Source organism: Nycticebus coucang, chromosome 1 (genome assembly GCF_027406575.1).
Source record: "Nycticebus coucang isolate mNycCou1 chromosome 1, mNycCou1.pri, whole genome shotgun sequence".
NCBI classification, from domain to species: Eukaryota; Metazoa; Chordata; class Mammalia; order Primates; family Lorisidae; genus Nycticebus; species Nycticebus coucang.
The window spans coordinates 155,002,337-155,024,470 of NC_069780.1; the positions used below are offsets into that span (position 1 = coordinate 155,002,337).

The following is a 22,134-nucleotide window of genomic DNA, read 5'->3' on the forward strand; positions in this document are numbered from 1 at the left end:
CAAAAATACCAGTATCCAATGTCCTTTCTTGAAATTAAGCATTCACTTCCTTGAATACTTCTAAAAATTAAAATATACTAAGAAAGTTAAAATATATAATTCTTTGGGTCAGGAACCTCCAGGCCTTACGATTAAATCCTATGAGCCTATTGACAGGAATAAAAATGTGAGATAGGGAGAAGGGAACACACACACACAAATCTGAACTGGTGTCCTACAGCTAGACTTTTTATAAAACACTAAGGGCAAAAACCATATAGGGACATGGTATTTGGAGTGGTGTTTCTGCCAGAGCAAAAGCAGCCAGAATATTTCTCCAGTTAGTTGTCAAAGATGAATATTCATTCTTAAGTAGTTGCCTTGGGAAGATACACAGCTCCCTACAGGCTCAGAAATTTCAAACAACATTTTGATTTACTTAGAATGTGCAGTCACATTTCATTAGTTATTGAGGAGAGTGTATTGGGTGCACCTAAGCGTGAGTGCTCTCCGTGCATGCAAATTGGCAATCCTATGGGTAAGGTAAATGTCAAATTACCCCATCTGTCTATGGTTATTTTCTCTTTGGTACCATATAACTAGAACCAGGTGCTTTTCTAACATTTATGAGTCAAAAGTTGCACATGAAATTTTCTTTTTTATTTTTTTACATGTGTTTTTTTCTTTTTACATGTGTTTATTTGGTTTCCACTTTTTGCCTTCACAAAATTAAAAAGGCTTAAAATTTAATAACAACAATAGTTTAAGATAAGGACTAGAAACAAAACCTCATAAAGAATGAACGAAGATAAATACATTCAGAAAAGAAATCAGATGATTGCTGCAACAAAATATTGAGCAATAATAATACTAATGCAAAAAAAGTAACATTCACATTGTCAAAGAAGAGTATGTCTATTATAGAATGCTTTGACTCTGAGGTTCATTATGGAGTCATCAGTTAACTTCTTATTTTTTTTCCAAAGTCTGAAAAATAGACAACTAATATTTACAAATACAAATAAAAGATAATTTCAAAAAACAGATCCTGCCAAATCTTATAGACCATAGGAAAAGAAGAAATACTTCAAAATCATTCTACTTCATCTGGATACACCTGATACTAAAATTGGAAAAAATATATTATTATAAAGGGAAATTACAAACATATTTCACTTATAAATGAGGATGCAATATACTAAACAACATATGAACAAGTTGAATTAAAAATTAATGTTTAAGTAATGTACTTTGGTCAAAATTAAATCCAATTATGTGAGAATTAGTCACTATTTTCTTTTCTTTTTTTTTCTTTTCCTTTCCCTCACACCCTCCTTCCGTCTCTGTCTGCTCTCCCCTTCCTCATGTCCCATCGTGTCATTAATTGTCATTAATTGTTCTCATATCAAAATTTTCAATTTTTGAATATACAACCCATGTTTTGGAATATATATATTAACTATTTTAACATCCTTGAAATACTGATCTTAGCAGGTAGGTGAATTGAGAGCATGGATAATTAGCTCTTCAAAATCAGGTGAGAGTCTAGAAGTTGACATTTCACAGAAGAATTCTTAACATCGGTCAGATTCCTTATTAGATTTCCTGTAATTTTGGCATTGTTTAGGTTTTGTGCAAACCTTTGCTAGTTTTAGTGGTGACTAAGGGGAGAAACAGCAAGGGATATGAACTGAACGCAATCAGAGAAAAATACAGGAAATAAAATGTTCTGCATTTGTGAGAGAGAACAGTTCTGCTGGTTCTCATAACATACAATTTAACCACAGAGAGGTTATGTGTTCTCCATGAAAGACACTGCAGGGGGGAGGAAGGAAGGATTGAGAATTTAGAGGAAGGAAAGAAGGAGAAAGAGAGCAAACAATTGATAAAATCCTTTCCATTTATTTCAGTCTTTGCACTGAAAATGATTGCAAAAAACATGTTATTTGGCCTCTTAAAATTCCTATGTGAATACTTCAATAACTTTAAATCAAAAACCGAAAACACATGAACATAACTTGAGTGGAGGTGGGCTAATTTTTTTTTTTAATTCTTTTAGATTGAGATCCCTAGAAACTGAAAATGAAGAATCAATGGAATAGTTACCAACTAGTTTTAAGTCTTAGTATCCAAGAACATGATGTAATAAACTACAGTGACTTTTTAAGTGATTCTCCCTCAATTAAACCTTTGTAAAAAGGAAGAATAAGACAAGAAGGATGGTGAGACTATACTACATATTATAGAAACATCTGATAACTGTTAGTTAATATCTAAACTACAAACAAGATGGCTTTCAACATTGCCACATTAAACACTCAGTCAGCACCCCAAAAGGCTAAATTATGAGCAGGTATTTTGAAGTATTTTACTTTGGTTTATTTTTTTTTATCCATATACCTTGCTGTGTCTATTCCAAGGGCTGTCATGGTCTGGCGGCCACGTCTCTGGATTATTTTATTTGCTGCAACACGTACCTCATCTGTTGATGAATACTTATTGAGGTTGAACTCATGGGTTACATTTTCTCCATACTGTACAATTCCAACCTGTAATATCAAGCCACTGTGAGTCATGCATCTGTCAAAATTGCCTATTGAAACATGTAGATCAGATAGAAGACATTTTAGTGTTTCAGATGGGCTTACACATCTTTCAGTACACACATCCCACGGACAGCAACCATTATAGCCATTCTGTGAACATCATAGATGAAAGAGCTGTTAGTAAACCTCTCAAATGATTGGGTTATCTATTCAACAGATTGTAATTTATGGAGTAACTCTGGTAGGCCTTGGGAGAAGAGTATAAAACACCCTGATAAGGTCTCTGCCTTCAAGGAGCTTCTTTTTTTTTTTCTTTTTTTGCAGTTTTTGGCCGGGGCTGGGTTTGAACCCGCTACCTCTGGCATAGGGGCCAGTGTCCTACCCCTTTGAGCCACAGGCACCGCCCCTCAAGGAGCTTCTAAAGCAGATGAAGAGAGAGATTAAACATGCAATCATTCAAAATGCAAGTACAACTGAAAGCTGTAAAAATGGCTATACAGGATAAGCCCTCATCAGGAAGAATGAACTAGACGCTTAATTCAAAATGGGGGCTCAGGGAAGGTCTCTCCGAAGTTGAGAATCCAACCGTAGGTGCTAAGAGGGCAGGGGTTACACACAAAGGGAACTGCGTCCATGAAGAAGCCTAAGATGGAAAAGAGGTATAGACACCCTGAGAATGGAAGCAGCCATGGAGCCCTGGCCGGGCTATGAGGGGAGAGGCTGGAGGAACGCGAGCGGGTGTGTCTTGCAGGAGTGCACCCTGGCTTCATGCTTCTCCAACTCCGCGGGAGCTTCATTTCTCCCAGTCCAGCCCTTCCCACCCCCTTTTCCTTTCTTGTTCTCTGTCTTCTTTCTCCTCCTGCCTTCCTCCTTTCATTCCCTTTTCTCCACAGATTGGGCAATACAAGCAATTAACTAGCGAGTCATTATGAAGTACAGAGGTACAGAAGGAAAAGTGCCCGATATTCAATTTCCCTTGCTCCACATACTGCCTCTTCCCCATTCCCCAGTCTCTGGAGATGCCTATTTCTCCAATCCTTTTTCTACACCCTCCTTTAAAGGTTGGTGTAAACCAAGGGATTTCTTAATCTACATTAAGAACTGTGTGTGAGGATGATTTTTAGTTTAACCCTCCTATCTCAAAATGTGAGACATTGAGAATTCCCCCCCAAATGTCTCTTTATTGCAGAAATTCTAGGCACTTTGTTACTTGGGGAGGAGAAGTAATTTGAGAGAGGGATGCCTTTTTCCCGAGGCAATTGCCCACCCTGCCTGTGGATAAAGTTGCCTCTGGTGCTGGCTTTAGAGCCAATCCCATTTCCAAGTCTAACTCTACGTCCAAATGGCACAAAGGCTCAGTATCAACTTTCTAGCCTCCACTGCTGATGTCACTGTTGTCAAAAACCTTCAGGCTTGATTTTATGATTTATAGGTACATTTCCACAACAGAGTCTTTTTGGAAATCAAAAGCATATTCTGGCATTTTCAGAAACAAGAGAAGCTCAAATTTAAAATATTTTTAAATCACCTTTGAGCTACCTTCTAGAGTAGACTAACATCTTATAGCAGGTATTTACTATGCTTAAATATGAACGCTATATTTTTAATACTTTTTAAAACTTTCTTTAATTTATTCAAACTATAGCAACATAAATTATTATCACATTCCATAAATAATGAAACTAAATTTAAAACACTCACTCTCTGTAATGAAGGGGTAAAAAGAGATCTAGTCTAAGAGGTGTATTCGCAGGGCTCTTTCAAATGACACTTCTTTCTCTCAACAAAAATGCCTCTTCCTAAAATCTTCCCTTGTTGAGTCACCTCACCCTGCTAGCTTCTGTTAAAATGCGGCTGCCGTGAATTTGGTTGCTTACTGAGTTTGAGTAGGTAGCAGGCTAATTGAGATGCATTAGAGTACATGATAAAACAAACATATACATGGATCATGTTTCAGAAAAGATGTAAAACATATGCCTTCTCCCTTAAAGTTGCTTAGTTGGGTATAAGACAAATAAGAAACAACTAGAAAATACATGCAAGTGTAAAATAAAGTATGCATCACACTCTGAATAAACATGCAGTCTGCTTAAGCCATTGTGTAAGTCAGCCTGTTATATGAATATGTCTATCATCCAATATCCTTTACCATAGTGAAGACTATGCACTATGATATTTGGATAAAGATGACCAGAAGTCCCTTCAGGAATAAGGTAGGCTACTATCAACTAATTACACAAAAATAATAAAATGGAAAAAGACATACCCATGGCTTCAATTCACATTATTTCCTTGATTTATAATTAAACGTGATAAGCATTTTTATTACTTTTTTCATAGATTTAAAATTCTTTTCTCCAATAGCCCTATGGTTTTTGGTTAGTAATCATGGGAGGCACTGAACAGTTATTAAAGGAAGCCATGTATATTTGATATTGTTTGATATTGTCTTTGTGCATATAAATGGTCGATGATCCAGACCTGGCCCAAATCATTTTAAATCCAATACCTGTATCTCATGTTATTTTAATTTCCAAAGGGAATTATTTATAAGTCATTCTGTTTTTCCCCAATCCATTCATTCTCACAGTATCTATTACCTCTCCCTAGGAACACATATTGCTACCCAACAGAATCAGTTATATTTCTCATCTCCCCTTTTCCTCTAAAATGCCACTATATAAATTACCCAATGAGTATTGGATAATCACTCTGTGATTCTCCCCATGTGCATGGTAAATAATCTCTGTCTTTTATTAATCTGCCTTATTGTGAGTTGATCATCCAGGGAACCTTCTAGAGCCCTTCTTTGGCCACCGTCCCATCACTTAGAGAATTATTACGCCTAATTCTAGGTTCCAAGGTTAATAATAATTGCACCCATTCAGGACATCTTACAGAGTTTATTTTGTGTTTATTTTCCTTTATGTTTATTTAATTAAGCAAGAGGTTAGAGAACTTGGAAGTATTTTTACTTCCATTCCTGTCATTATTCTTGGAAATTTTAGCGTATATTTGGATAATCTATTGAACATCCTAGTCTCTCATTTCTCTGACCACCTCAGTTTCAGTAATCTTTTCCTGTAGCTCACTGTGCCATCAGTCCCAAGGTCATATCCTTGACCTTGTCATCTGGAAGACTTGCGACACCTCAACCTTATTTCTGACCATTAACCAACTCATTTCATCAATTCCCTGACCACATCAAACCTCCAAATAATTTATTAATATTACCATTTTGTTTTGGGGAACTTAGCCTAGATTCCATGGCCCAAAAATTATAATCATTTACTTGCAAGCATTTAATTCCTTTAACCATTTTTCCCCTCCATTGACTCACTTGGCTAACTTCCAACTCTGGTTAAATGCAACTGCCTTCCTCTGTGTGTGCTCTGTTGTTAACCAAAAGTCACATGACTTGTAGCTTGGTTTCTTTTTAACATTATGACCAGGCGTCCTCAAACTTTTTAAACAGAGGGCCAGTTCACTGTCTCTCAGACCGTTGGAGGGCCGGACAATAGTTTAAAAAAAAAACAAACTATAAACAAATTCCTATGCACAATGGACATATCTTATTTTGAAGTAAAAAACAAAACGGGAACAAATACAATTCACACCGCTTCATGTGGCCCACAGGCCGCAGTTTGAGGACGCCTGATTATGATCATGAATCTCAAAGGCGGTGGCACATTTGGGCACTGTCCAATAGGACTACTAATTTTTACTAATTAGTGTATTTTGTTCCCATTTATTGATTTCAATCAAATTGTTGCTATACACTGTTAACGTCTCAGGGAAAAGAGTATCTCATTTATACTTGGGGAGAGTTCACATGAGTAGAGTTGGAAGTCGTGCCAACTAAACAAAAACACTGTATGCCAGGTGTGTGTCGTTACTTTACAATTACAACACAGTTTACATACCTGATGCAACCCACTATGAACTATTGGATTATCTAGACAAATTATCTCCATACTAGAAACAGTAAAAATTTAACAACATAAGTCAGAAATCAATGCTTTATATCTATCACCACATATCTATGTATCTTCAACATGTGTCTTACTTCTATAAGCTTGTTCTTTGTAAATATTGAGATGTAAGAAAACTTGTAACTGCCTATTCCCTCATCTGTTATGTGTACTTTGTTTCTAGCAATCCCACCTGGGATTCTCCTCAGCTGACTATTTTTACTGCCTTGTGCAGGGAGTGAAAGCCTGGACTCTTGACTCAAGTCCGAGCTCCCCTTCCAGACCAAGCTGAGCCTCGCATTTCCCCTGGAACAGATCCTTGCTTGTCCTCTGTTGCTGTTCTGTTTTGCTTTCTCAAACCTCTCACTATTTTATACTGATTGATTAATAATAAACCACTATCCTGTGACCCCTCCTCTCTCTGGGTTGGCCTCTGGGGAACTGGACCCTATGGCAGTGGCCATCTACATTCTCTCTTTACTGCCTTAGCCCAGGCCAGACGTCATTGCCTTGAACCTGGGCCATGGCGATGCTCATCTCCCTTCTGCCACTTCCACTCTCCTCAACTCCTTCTATGCATGACTGGCAGATTAACTGTCCTGATATTTTGCCTTTGTCACATCATTTTCTTGCTCAAAAGCCTCCAATAACCCCATTGCCAACATCAATGAATTTCAAATACACTTTAAAAGGGAATTTCTTATTCTAATTCAAATCTAAGTAGGGACCTAAGTTCAAATCCTGTTTTTCTGCCTCCCAACACCAAGTCCCTCAGCAGTCTGGTCCCACCTTCTGTACTTGCCCTCTCGTCATCAGGACTTCTCACCATGAACTCATTCCTACCAAATGCTTCTCCTTGTCCCTCTCTGTGGGCTACATTCTACCCATTCTGTGACAGCCAATTCAAGTTCCTCTTTCTCTGTACACCTTCCCATGCCTAGTCACCACAATAGCCCACACTGATCTTCCCCTTCTCAAAACTCCGAAGCAGACCTTGTCTGAGAGCACGCATTCTTCCCCACAGTTTTGCGTGCGTGTTTTATCTCCTCATCTCATAAGTTGTAAAGAGCACGGATGATGTCATGGCTTTTGGTATTCTCCTACCCCTTACTTTGCTCAGAGCTGACCCTACTACATTCTTACTAGATGACTGTAACGTTTAACATAAGCAAATGGAAAACTGAGATAGCAGGCAGATAATGATAAGCAAAAATAGAGAGATACAGTGACGTGTGGGAAATGAGAAGAGTGGGCAGTGGGAACTCAAATCTGAGGGAAATGACATTTAGTGGAGGTCCCTGGGTGATACTGGGGTGGCTGTTTTCTTAGGAACCAGACAGAATAAGATCTGCTCTGCTGTGAGTATTTTCCAGGAAAGCATACCATTTATTAATTTTCATTACACGAAAAGGTTGCTGAGTATTGATGAGATCCAATTTAATAGAAATAGTTTCGGTCCCAGCTTATCTTGCAATTTAAGGCAGATGAAACAAATTCCTACAAGCATAACACGTATTTATGCAGCAGAATCAAATAAGCGTGAGAATTAAATAGCAAGATAAGAAGTGAGCCAAGAGATGCATACACTTTGGAGAGAAGCAAGAGGAGAGAAAAATCACAAGCATGTTTACTGTCTCACGTTGATCAGCCTCATGGAGAAAGGAAGATCCAGCTTCCAGAATGAGATGGTCGGGTAAAGAAGAGGCAGCGGATTACAAAAGTACTAGGGGAAAAAAACAAGCCATCTTGAGCCTGGAAAATATATCAAGGATGATAAAGAGTATTTACATTCTAGAAATTGAGAGAAAGAAAAACAAGCAGTAAGGTAATCATCATATTTGACTGGAAGTAGCTAAACGCACTGGAATGGCACAAAAATCAGAAGGTGGAAGTTAAGTAGAGAGCTGGTGACTGTGAGTGATGAAAATGGAAAGATTTTAGGCATTTTATCAAATGGAAAAAAGTCAACAAGGATGGTAGGTAAAAGAAGCATCTGGGTTAGATGTGGACATTTTTTAGGGGAGATTGGAAAGAGAGTAGCTATGGCATTAGTAAGAGACAGGATGAACATAGTAACAACAGATGCTTATTATAGCAGACGAGTTGTGGTAAGTAGAAGGAACAGTTCCTTTTCAGAGACAACTGGGACAGACGTGTTTACCTCCTGGGGAGATGTGGTTTGAACTTCTTGATTAAGCAGAGCCAAAGACATATGTGGGTAATTACAATCTGAGGCCAGAGAGCTGATTCGGGCTAAAATGCATAAATCAGGCACATGACTGGCTATGGGTTTTGTTATGTGAACATTAGATTTGTGGCATTTATTAGAACCTTCTACTTAAATATTAGATTTACAATCCTTCTTTCAGCTAGGCCTGCAAACTAATATTCACTTACTTTTTATTGTTCACAGAGAATTCTAACATTCCTTTCTTATGTTACTAACTAGGATTTTAAAAAGAATTTCACAGTCCAATAATCTTGGAAAACAATAAATAAATCAAAGTTAAATATGTATCTTTACTCCGGGACTGCCTCCGTCTCTTTCTTTCTCTGCTCTATATGGAAAATCCCACAAATTTTAAATGGTGAAAAAGAATAATGCTTCTTCTTACTTCTGTCTCCAATTTATTTGCTCACACTCATAAGCAAATTCCTTTGAAAGGATTCTCAGAGTCTTTAGTATAAAAGCATGGTTGTGGATTACTAATTGAAAAATGTAATACATTACATATTTATTGTTCTTATTTAAGGAAGCATTTTTTGTGAAGATCACATTCAGCACCTTATATGACATAGTTTGGGAAATGTGGCTTTCCATTAGTAAGAGTTACTGACTTGCAAAGATCAATGACTTTCTATTCTTTATTTACCTCATTATATCTATGACACACTATCATGTATTGTAGTTATTTAAATATAAGTTCAAATAATTAACTTGGAATTTTTTGAGATCGGGGACCATATTTTAGTGATTTTTTTATTTGTCTTGACACCTAGCCCAGTACTTGACCAATTAGATGCTTTATAAATATCTGCTGAATTAAAATCAATTGATTACCCAAGTGGCTTCATTGCTTTTGATGATGAGAAAAAAGAAGGAGAAAAGTGAATGTGAGAACCCATGGAAGGATGGAAACTCAGAAATCACCGCAGAGAGCACCTGTTTGATCATTCTCTGGTGAAACAAAGTCACAATTCAGACTTTAGAGAATGCCTTCAATGACAAGGGACTTAAAGAAAAGGAAGTACTGAAAGTAGCTATTGGGTGGTGCCTGTGGCTCAAAGGGATAGGGTGCCAGTCCCATAAGCTGGAGGTGGTGGGTTCAAACCCAGCCTCGGCCAAAAACCACAAAAAAAAAAAAAGAAAAGAAAGTAGCTATTAAGTCCAGCCACGGTTCTAACATGGTTTGTCCCCACCAAAACTCAGGTTGAGTCTTGGTCCTCGATGCGGTATTGAGAGATGACGCCTGTAGGATGAAACAAATTCCTACAAGGATAATATGTGTATATGCAGCAGAATCAAATAGGTGTGAGAATTAAGTAGCAGGATAAAAACTTGTGCCAAATGAGTAGCGCACTCTGCAGAGGCAGGAGGAGAAGAAATCACCAGCATGTCTACTGGCTCGTGTGACAGGGGAGCAGCTGGTCAGGAGGGATGACTGCCTTCATCTGCGGAGTTCTCACTCTTGCAAGACTGAATTGGTTGCTGCCCAGGAGTGGATTATTCTTAAGTGATCCAGTCTCTCAGGTTTGGTCCCTTCCTTGCTTCTCCTTCTGCTTTAGCACCACATCAGGATATAGCATAAAGCCATCAGCAAAAGCTAACCAGATACAGCCACCTGACCTTAGACCTCCTCACCTCTAGAACTGTGAGCTAAATCATCCTCTTTTCTTAAAAAAAGAAATTATCCCATTTGGTATTCTATGATAACAACAGAAAACAGATCAAGACAAGTATATTGAGTCAAGGACTTCTCAAGAAATAGAATTTTTTATTTAGAATTGCATTATTCTCTTTTATTATATTATTGCAATTATTGAATAATTGCATTATTCTCTATATTTTAATGCCTAGCATGAAATCTAGGATTTCATTGAGCAATTATTATTACCAAGTCAATGATTTCTTCAGAGAAGTAGTTATAAGGTTAAAAAATGAGGCTTTTCATATTTCTGTGAAATGCACAATTGCTTAATGACAAGAGCTAAGGCTTTGTGTCTGGCCAACATATATTTTGTTTTATCAAACTATGCTATGAAGCCTTGTCTTACAACCAGCTTTGAGTGTGATTAAGTCAGGGTATGAATGTGGTGATAACACAGGCTACAGTCTGAGTTAACCGTCAGTGCAAAACATTTCTGAAACTATGTTCGCTGAGGCTAGGGTTAACCTTTAGTCCCTATGGGAAGGGACATAAATGGGACTGACTCACAGGTAGATGACCATTTCCTAAGGAAATGAATGTTCAGAAACATAAAGTTGATTGATCATAGATATAGGTTCAAACATAAAGTTGATTGTTCATAGATATAGAAAAAGAGTATCTAGCTGGCCTCTTGCTAGATGGAAGATGCAACAGTGAAAGTGACTCAGCATCAAAAAAGCAAGGCTAGGAAAGGTTAAAGCAAAGTTAGTTCATTACACTTGTGGAGAAGGGAGAAGTCTGCAGGAGGAATCAGTGCTGGAGTAAGTGGGACTAGATGGGCAAACACCTGCAAAGAAAAACCTGAATCAAAACATAAAGGTCTATCTAGGGGAGTCCCCCACAAGCAGGTACCTTCTAGCTCAATCTGACCCCCTGAAGCAGAGTAAGAGAAAGCAGTCACAGCAATGATGATTTTTAACATAGGAGAAAGTCAAAATTCCAGGAATTCCATTTTTCTAACATAAATGATTTGTCTCATGTGCTAGGCAGCATAAAAAATTTCAGACTGCACTCCATAAATAAAAGGATTGAGGTGCAATCCTGTCATTGTGCAATTCACAGTCTACCAGGAGAGACAGACCCATAAATCAAAGAGCAATGCCACAGAGTGATAAGAGAGCTAAGTAAATATGCGCTTACAGTATGCAAATGCTATGGGAACCTCAGAGCCCCGGGTGTTTTCCTTGAGAAAGTTTGGTAGACTAACGTGGGTGATTACAGGGACAGGTACATTTAAACTGAACTAAGTTCTCCTAGCACATAAGGTCTGGGGTGGAGAAGAGTATCCTAGGCCAAAGGAAGAGCACGAGTGAGCACAGCCCCGTGTGCAGAGAAGGACAGGGACAAGGACAGGCTGTAGGGCAAGAAGTGAGGTGGGCACAGGGAAAGCAGGGTGCCTGGGAAATGGGCTGGCCAGGTGGCCAAATGCCTTTAGATCGTTGGAGAGCTTAACTACTATTCAGCAGGCAAAAAGAGAAGCCTGTTTTTCAGGGAAAGGATCTGAACTTGATGTTGCAGTGATTGTTCGGACAGAAGGAAGTGAGGGTGAATGCAGACTGGGAGGCTGGTGAGAGAGGAGATTCATTGTCTCCCAAATATTTGGAAACTGTGGCTGGACTGACAAGGGTATGGCTGCATGGCTAGGTCAGGCTTCTACACAGCCCTAAAAGCAATGAATCAGGACCCAGATTTAATAGCCATAAAGTGTGCAGTGAAAAGAAAGATAAATATTATTCCTAAAATTTAATTAATTTCTCTCTTTCATTTTGCCTGGTTTAATGCTATGCTACACTTTTGATGTGAATAATCTAGACATTGTTCCATTAGTATATTTCACTTTTATATCGAGCCTCACAATTTACTGGTTTTATTTAGGGTAATGCACTCGTCTTTGACATATTTATATCACCCTCATTTATTATTAAAAGCAATGTTATGTTTAGGTATTGAGGATCAATAAGACCTCTATAATGTTTATACGATCATATCTTTTATAGCAAGCGCAGAGTGTTTCAGGTTTGTTTTTATAGGTGGTTTTTAAAAAGGCAATTTTATAGCCTTTACTCTGTCTTGGGCAAAAAAATTGGTAGACAAAAATTCCTTGACTATGCTTGAAAAAGTCTTAATGGGGCCACACAGTGACACAGAAGAGATTCTGAGTGACTCTTTAGAGTGAGTTTCCATCATCAAGTGGCAAGTCTTCTAATGTATACTAATTGTCACAGGTAAAGTTTAATGGAAGCCTTTTAATTTGCCTTCCCTTCCTCTCTTCCTTTCTTTCCATCCTTCCTTCCCTCCATACGACCCTCATTTCTTCCTTCCTTTTTTTTCTTTTTGGAGGTAACCATTACCTTTCACTGCTTACGCTTACTAAATGACGAATCTCAGAGTGCAGGGAAGGGGCATCACGTAGCATCTGCACCTATGGCACCCAACGTGTACTGATCAGCGGAGCAAACTAAAATCCAAGAGGTCTAATCAAAATACAGGCCTTTTTTGTGACTCACCATTATTTAAAACTCATTTATGGTGACGTTCTTCTGCTATCCATGGATGGAAAGATAAATATCTTATAAATTTTCTTAATTTTAAAATGTCTATTGATTAAAAAAAAGTTTTGTTTTTTTTTTAATTTAGATTGTACCACATGAAAGCTTTCTATTTGTAGGCTGAAATAAAAAGGGAAAATGGCAATCATGTCATCTGATTCTATCTAAATTAAAACCAGTCATACGAAACATTAAAGTTGATTTATAGTTCACTTTTCTGTCCTACTCCTACTGAGGGCTTATAGGAGGTAAGAAACCTGTGGTTGAGTAAGAGGCAGGACTGGGTTTTTCTTTATTTGTTTTTCTACTTTTTTTCCCTCAGATTGCTAATTATAATTTCTGACCTGTCCAGGGACAGGAATAAGGAGGAAAATAAAGAGTATAAAAATTCTTACTGGACTAGTACTATCCTCAGATGATTCAGGTCCTAATAGATGTTTACAACTTCTTGTGGGTTCTTTGAAGAGCTCCCTTTACTGAGATGTCTCACCTATTTCCTTGCCCTGTGTGACGGCATTTCACTAGCTCAGTCCCCACGAATTGCGGATGCCTTTTGCCTTCTCTGCAGAGGCATCCCCTCACTTCCAGGAGACTGTCTGCACAGTCCCTAACATGACCCATGCTGGTCCGTGGGAAACACACATTTTGTGTTCTGACAGTCTCTGGGGACACAGGCAGATTCCAGGGCAGCTACCGCTGTTCTGACTTGCTTGTCAGCAGCTAGACATAACAGTGGCTGCCGTGCCCTTTAGATATTTCAGGCGGGAGTCAGGCATTAGTCAACTCAGTGTCCCAATTCCAGTAGACATACCAAGATTGCCAGATGATCGCAATGAAGCCCTTCTCAGTAGGCTCTTTCTATAAAGAATTCCTCTTTACAAACCCTATATTTTATCATCTTAATGGATGAGGCGTCTAAGAGTCTCTATCCAGCTTTTAGCTTTCTATCCTTACACCTTCTGTTGGGTAATCTCTCTCACAATTCATTTTTATATCTGCTCCTTTCAGGAACGGAGGTGGAAGGACGAAGTGAGGGGGAGGAAAAATTCCAAAAGCTAATCCTGCCAATCTTAGGGCAGAATTGGATGCTTTCATTGAAAGAAATAAAAGAAAACAAAGTAATCAAGTTTATTTAAATTACATTAGCTGCCAATGGGGGGGGGGGGAGGGGGGAGGTTGTCAAGACAAACAAATTGTTTGTTTTAGAAAAATTTTCTGTTGAAAGATAAGCATGTTTTCCAGTACACCTTTCTTTGAAGACAGAGTATTTTTTCCAAATTTTCTATGAGTGAATTTCTTTTCTGAATCTAGAGAAAGAACATCAAACTTTAAAAGAAAGGGGTTAGAAAGGACATGTTTACTTAGCCATTGCCTTTGCTAAACTACATTTAACAGGGTTTTAAGTAGAATACATTTAAAATCTTTTTAAAGAATTACTTAATGAAGCTAGTCATTGCTATTTAAGCCAAAATAGAAGAAGATTAGAAAAGATTGAAGTATAAAGTTATATACTTAAAAGAATATTTAAAATGCCAGATAAAGAGTAAAATCTCATTAAATGTTCATCAGTCTGAGAAAAATACAAAGCTGCATGTATTATGATACACACATTCATTCACCAAGTGCTCACTGAGGGCTGACTACAGCACAGCACAGCTCTGGGATGGACATTGACAAAGATAAGATGATACGGCCTTTGTTCTTGAGGTAAGTATAATCTTTATGTAGCGAATCCAGGTAGACCGACATGTGCATCAGGGTAATGATGGTGCATTAGTCCAGTGTTTCTCAAATTTTAAGCTGTTTAAAAATCAGTTATTCATTTAAAATGCAGGCTTTATGGGTTAACCTCAGAGATTCTGATTCTGAAATCTAGGCTACAGTCTAAGAACCTTAGCAGTCTGGAAGTAGGAATTCCATGAACTATATTTAGAGAAACTCTGCATTAGATGGAAGTTCCATCAAGGCAGTGGCCAGGTCTGTCTCACTCTCCTATGTTACCCAGGCCCCAGCATAGAGCTTGGTGCATAGTACACCCTTAGTAAATACATCCAACTATACGAATGGATACCTATGTTTAAGCTCCATAATGAATGATGCAAGCCAAATGTAGTATAAAACTTGAGAAATAAAATCAGCTCCTCTCTTTAAAAACCAGATTACTTTGGGTGAAGCCAGAAGATGCTAGGAATAACTAGTGCACGGTGTTGCATTCTGAAATGTTTCTTTCTGTTTTTGTAAGGTCCTGGAACTGAGTAAATGTGACTGGAGCCTTCTGCCTCTGGGGTAAATTCATCTTCTTCCTGTTTGCTAGTAGCATCTGGACCCCAAGAGCTGCCCCACACTCTTATGAATAGAGTTATTGTTCTCTCCAAGAAAAACATATAACTCCATGGTGCCTACCTGGTAGGCTGAACAACTCTTGTATGCTGGCAGAATAACTCCTCTGTTAGTGCTTTTACTACAGAAATGTAAATTAATTATCTTTCTAAACGTAAAAAACACCAACATTGCAGTACAACAGTCAAGCATATAAGCAATAGCTTGTCACCTATTCCTTTACAAACTTGAGTTACTGGCTCAAATCTTCACTGAAGCAGTGATTGTTATTTTAAAATAGATATATCTGGATTTTCTTTCTGAAGTTGTGGAACAACTTTGAACATGTCAGAGATGCACTGATTTTCACAAATAGCTAAGAATATATTCGCTTTTTAGAATTTAAAGGTATAATTAAATATTTAGATGATCATAAAATACCAGAAATCTAAAAAATTTCCAAGAATATGATTAGCTTTGGAAAGAAAGAATTGTATAAAACAGTAAAAGGGGGTGGTGCCTGTGGCTCAAAGGAGTAGGGCGCCGGCCCATATGCTGGAGGTGGCGGGTTCAAACTCAGCCCCTGCCAAAAACTGCCAAAAAGAAAAAACAGGTGAAAAAAAAACTAGCAGATTATGAGGAGCAGTGGAGAGAGGGGAAGAACGGTGAAGAAGCCACTTCATTTCAGGTACGTCAGTGTGGGCCTGGAACAGGTCCTGTCAAGAAGCTGCTGTGGGAGGGACAGTCATGATGAGGTGAAAGAAATTGAGACTTACTCCTTAGGGGCCTTAGATGACTATCTCTGCAACTTCTCCAGAACTACAGCTCTCAGAAAGGAATAACAAGACAAAACAAAACTGTACTGCAATTAGAGGGTGGTTTGTTTTGATCCTTTGGGTTTATTTTCTAAGAGCATTGAAAATGGAAGGTTTCATAATATTTTCTGTTTAGAAAAATAGCATGGTCTTATGAAATGTATCTGTCATCAGAAATAAGAAGATGGATATGGAATACAAAACTCAACCTTAATTTTAGTTTTGTTGATGAATTGATGTTCCAGAATATTTTGTTCTATTGAAAATTTTTATGTTTGTATCTTTAGAAAAATAAAAATCAAAATGCAGAGTTACATACCTGTGTTTGTTTAGGACCAATATCCATTCTTTCCAGAAGGTCATTTAAAAAGGCTGTAACACTTTCCCAGGGGTAAATACTGTTGGAACCATCGAGCACTATGACTATGTCCAGCTGAGTGCTGCATTCTGGAATAAAAGAAGTCAATTGCGCAAATCTGGAAGGTATCTTTGTAGAGATATATGTAGATTTCCATGGCTGAAAAAAGGCTCATTTTAAAGGATGAACTGATGTTCTACAAAGTAGATAGATAGCTTTCATAATCAGAAAAATGTAGTTTTAGGAAAAGGAAAGGTGATGCAAATATTTATTGCATTCAATAACAATTGATTTGGGGTTTATATCAAGTAAAACCCATCTTTACCTAATTTTAATTAATATTGTATAAGAGGTACCTTTGCAAATTTTCTCAACATGAATTTTACATAACAGTTCTAATTCTGTGAATATCTCAAATGAAGTTACTCTGTCCTCAAAGAGACTCACTCTTTAAATAAAAGCAACATGACAGCTTTATCTATGAATTTTAGACATGATTCTGTAAAGGTTATTTACAAGAGCATTGACTCCAAAAATAGCAGTGGTGTTTAGTTATATACTGGCAAAGCAAACATTTACCTAAATTGGATATGCTGGTAACTGGAAAAACACTTCAAGCTTTGTGGTATCCTCCTGTGTATACATAGGTCTCATTCATTGCTTATGCTTTTCAAACATGCAAGAACATTGCATAAAATCTGTACCTTGTACAGGGGCAATGGAGTTCAACACTTGAAATGTGGGGCTGACGTCAGAACAGATTCCAGTTGTATAATGCAAATGTCCACATCTGTAGGCATATAAGGGCCCACATGCCTTTTAAAAAATTAAAAAAAAAACAACCTTGTAAGACTGAACATTATGCAACAACTCTATAGACTTAAAATAATAAGAATCTTGTTATCATTTAATATCATTACTTTGTCCATTCTTACCAGAAAACCTCCATTTGGGTTGGTGACTAAAGTTGATCCAAATGTCATGTTTTCCTTTATTTCAGTGACATTGGGAATTGATGTATTAACTAAAAATAGAACAACATTTTATGAAGGTGAAAAAAAAGTTTTGCAAAGTAAAACTGTCTGCTCATTAAAGCATTCTACTTGCTTTGATCAGATCATAGCACATTTCTTCTCTTGGTTCAGCTGAATAGTCTTCCAAGTATTATTAAGGAATATAACGAACAAGCTGAGGCTGGAGAGCTGGCTGGTGTCCCAGAAACTTTGTCTGGATCACTGTTTCACTTAGTTTTGCTGAACTGTGAAAGAAGGCAGAGCTGGCAGGCAATGAGAAGGTGGGATTGCTTTTCACACATTTTTGTGAATTAAAACAAATAAAGCATATAATAACATAAAATTGTGAATATAATGTAATCTTAAATATTTTGTTATAAATGAACAATGAGGAAACATGATTTCTGGCAAGAAAAGAGGAGATGGGTAGGAGATCAGAAGAGGAAATTCAAACACAAGGTTTTGATCATAACTTCCAAAATCAGGGTGATATCACAGTGTTTACCCAGAAAACTGAAACAGGATTAAAGCAGTGGCCGGGAAGTGTGGATAAAGAAAACATAATGAAGAGACTACATTTGATATTCCAAATAGGAATGCTGGGTCCTGAAGCGAATCTATCTGACAATATTGGCAAGAAGTTATATTGATTCACATTAAAAAAAAATTAGGAAATTATTGCTAATAATTTTAAGTCTCTTTAATTTTGTGAAGGCAAAAAACAGAAACCTAATAAACACATGTATATGTAAAAATAAAAAAAAGTAATTAGGAAAAGCAAAATCTTCTAAACTTTGTCTAGGAGAGTGAGGAAATATTAGAAAGTGGCAAAATTCCAGTTCAGAAAGATTTGTCTTCCTGTACATGCCTAGAAGTTGTTCTTACCTTAAGATTATATGTAGTTTTAAAGTAGGGAATGCAAATAGAGATTAATTAACAGTTTGACTTCTTGATGTGAACATTGGTCTTTGTCCAAGGGTTTTGGTCTAGTTTGCTTTAAAAGCACTTGGAACTGAGCTATTATATACATTGATCTTGAATAATCTGGATTAGCGTTTTTATGCAAGGGTTGATCCAGGATCAGCATTCCTGGGACAATTGGAGACTACAGCAGAAATTCCCCTACTGTTCTTGATGTAGCTAAAATCTCTAAGCTGATTTAAAAACCTATGCCAGTTGCCAGTAAGGGAGGAGTAGTTGTTATCGGAATAACTCTTTTGCAAATAACAACTATAAATTCTTAGAAAAATATGTCTGAAGGCACTATAAAGCAATCAAAAGCACGCAGAAACTGGAGAAGAGTCTATACTTGAAAGAAGAGGTTGACACTGGGTAAGTTTTCTGTTTTTGTGGGATTTTTTTTTTTTTCCACCTAAGAGAACGCCCTAGTTAGTGGCTAAAACTCAAAGAGAACTCCCAGTTTTACTGTCTAGAAAAAAAGAGGACAGAAGTCGGGGGCAACAGCACCATGTGCAAAGTTAGGGTAGGAATTTTTTTTTTCCTTGGGGGAAAAAAGAGCCACAAGAGAAGAGTTCTAATATGTGCCCATATATTTTGTCCAAATATCTGCATGACTTGAACAGTAAATGTGCAGTGTAGACTTAAAACAGTCCAGATGAAATAAGAAGAACTGAATAGAAATTTTAACTCCTTCCTACTGCAAGAAAGTCAAAGTTTGAATGTTGACTTCAGCCAAGTAAGCTGCCTCCTTATTAGAAAAGTTGAGACTAAAACACAAAACAGAATCTAGAATCTTTATGCTTATAATTAAAAAACATAAACATATAAGCCAGTTTATGATTCAAAATCACCACATGTAAGTAGAAATCGGAAAATGTCTCCCAACGTCAAGGAAAAGTAATGAATGGAAAGTGATGTTGAAATATTCCAGATGTTGAAATTATCAGGCAAGGATATTAAAACAGCTATTATGTAGTATAACTATGCTCATGAATGTAAAAGAAAAAAATGTTCATAATATACAAACAAAGAGAAAATTTTAAATAATGAGAACTGAAATACACAGTATCTGAAATAAACTTGTGGGGCATAAATCTTTTTCATGGTATTTAATATTGTATAGACCATTGACAGGGGTCCAATTTATGGACAATTCTAGTAGAAATTTTCTAGTCATGTTCTAACTACAGTGATATTTTTATCCATTATATCTATTTTAATATAAATTTATCTTGGGTTATTCTCTTTTTTAAAAATCAAATATATCTATTACAATTTCTCTTATTCTATTTCCTTTTAAGATGCTAAGTTAATTTTGTGCAGGGAATGTGATGGGCATGTTTATTTGGAAAAGTTCTTTTATGTTCCCACTGGTTTACAAAAGATCCTGAACAACTGAGGGAGTTAAAAGTTACAACACTAGGGATAGATTCTAAGTCTATGGATGTGATATGATGACTTTTGAAAGCAAACTAAGGGCAGAGGGAATCGAAATGTCATTCTATGTTAATTTGGATGATACCTGAAGAATGTTTATAGATTACTTCTAATATTTTCTTGAGTTGATTAAAATGTGTTTTCAGTGTTGATTCTAGGCATGATTAAGGATCAGCCTTTTTGATTTTACATACCTGGTAGATCCAACTTTATGCAAGGTAATGATTCACCTCTTCCAACTGGACACTTATAGACATCTCCAGTTCTGTTTTGGGGTTGGCCTACTAAAGGAGAACCAATAAGCACCCTGGAAGTTAAATAAAACAATATTTTTGAACAATGAGAAATAGTTTATTTTAATCAGTTTGTAACAGTTCTAAGACAATTGATGGTAGTTCCCATAGATATAATTAGATAATCATCCTCTGCTAGAAATTTAGTATTCTATAAAATAAGCAAAGTGTCTTCTTCAAATTGCAGATCCTGATTTCAATTAACATGTGCGTGCACACACACCTGTGTAAAGGAGAGAGATCTCAGAGATTCTGCTTTATTATTTTATCTATCACCTTACCATATTATTGGGAGTGAAATAATCAATAATTATTGGCCAAATGTGCTACTGTGGTCATTTACAAAACACACTTGGACATATAAATGCCTTTTTTTCATGAGAAAATGATAATTTCAGAAAGAAGTCAGGAAATATAAACATCGGTCATCATAACATTGAACATTAGTTTGTGGTAGTTTACAAGCTCTTAGGAAAAAAGGATAGTTATGAGGTTAAAATTACATACTGTTTTTTTCAGACAGAATTATAAAACCATTCTAATATTAATTAATGGAAAAAAATTGTAATCGTGAGTAATTTTAGTTTCCACAAGTTGTGTAACACTCTCCCATGATATCTTCAGGAAAAGGATGGATGAATGTGGTTGAGTGTAATATACTTGGGTGGATTTACAGATGATTTATTATGGGCTGAATAGCTATAACTTATCTAAAGACTGTGACTGCTAGCAACCAAAGAACTCTCATTATATACCATATACCTCTGCACTTGGGATTTTGCTAGATTAAAACTTTATTAATGGTTTTAGAAAAGATACAGGAAGCATAAAAATACTCACCAAATACATCAATATACATATTTGTGTATTCAGATATATCTCCATATACTGTGGCAATAAACATAAATAAACTAAAGTTTAATAAGAGCCTTTATAAATAACTTTACCCAACTACATACTGTTATTTATTATCAGTACAGGATGTGGGAAACCTCACTTAATGGGAGTTCATGTGAAAAAGACATGAGGGGTTTAGTTGATAGCACATAATCATGGCTAACAGTGCATTTTAGTGCCAAAAATGCTAATGTAGGCTGCATTGCTGGAAATAGATGCCCTGGTCAAGGAAAGTGAGAGCCCCTCTCTGCTCTCCACTGGTCAGGCCATGTCTGGAATCTCCAAATGAACAGGGGTATAAGCACAATGGAATGCATTTTGGATACCATGAATCAGATGGCAAAAGGGTCTGGTAATTTGGTCAGATAAAAGATGGCCAAAGGAAAGCTGGGAGTATTTAGCATGGAAAAAGAATGTCTGAGGGGGAGTTGAGAAGCTGTATTGAGGTTCATATAGGTTGGCATACAGTATTAGAATTTTAAATATTTGAAAGTCATGTTGAAAAAGGATAAGATTTATTTTGTGTAGGATTTCTGATAAGCTAGTTTTTAAATAAATTTTATAATAATTATAAATATTAAGTAGTTGAACAGACTCCCTAAAACATAGGTGTAATATACTGCCTTTGGAGCCATTACTGGAGTCCATAAAGAACTATAACCATTTTCTAACCCTTTAATGTGTAACTCTTACTTCTGGGAATCTATCCTTTAAAAATGACCTAAGATAAGGGAGATAAAGATAAAGATAATGCTCATAGGGTTAATACATTAAAAAATATGGTGAACAGAATGTAGTTAATTATTGCAGGGTCATTCTATGGAATATTGTAAAGTCATAAAAACAATAGTTTGTAAGATTGCATGGCAGAATGAAAAAATATTTATGTCCTAATTCAATGTGAAAACTCACCTAATTTGGTGAAAACTTCTGATCTAATTTAAGGGGAAAAATGATGCAGCCTGAGCAAAAGAGAGAGCCCATTTCTACTAAAAAAAAAAAAAAAAAAGGCTCAGTGCCCATAGCTCAGTGAGTAGGGCGCCAGCCACATGCACCAAAGCTGGTGGG

At 36.8% G+C, this 22,134-nt stretch overlaps 1 protein-coding gene across 1 annotated transcript in view; it reads right to left on the bottom strand.

Annotated features, from left to right (window-relative positions):
• ITGA1 (integrin subunit alpha 1) overlaps positions 1-22,134 on the bottom strand; it is a 164,563-nt gene that overhangs the window by 63,534 nt on the left and 78,895 nt on the right. Inside the window, exons 3-7 of the mRNA XM_053590825.1 lie at positions 20,071-20,183; positions 17,402-17,490; positions 17,171-17,282; positions 16,428-16,555; positions 2,380-2,528 (exon numbers count right to left, since the gene is read on the bottom strand). Of these exons, the coding sequence (XP_053446800.1) occupies positions 2,380-2,528; positions 16,428-16,555; positions 17,171-17,282; positions 17,402-17,490; positions 20,071-20,183 (591 nt within the window). The remainder of the gene's footprint in view (positions 1-2,379; positions 2,529-16,427; positions 16,556-17,170; positions 17,283-17,401; positions 17,491-20,070; positions 20,184-22,134) is intronic.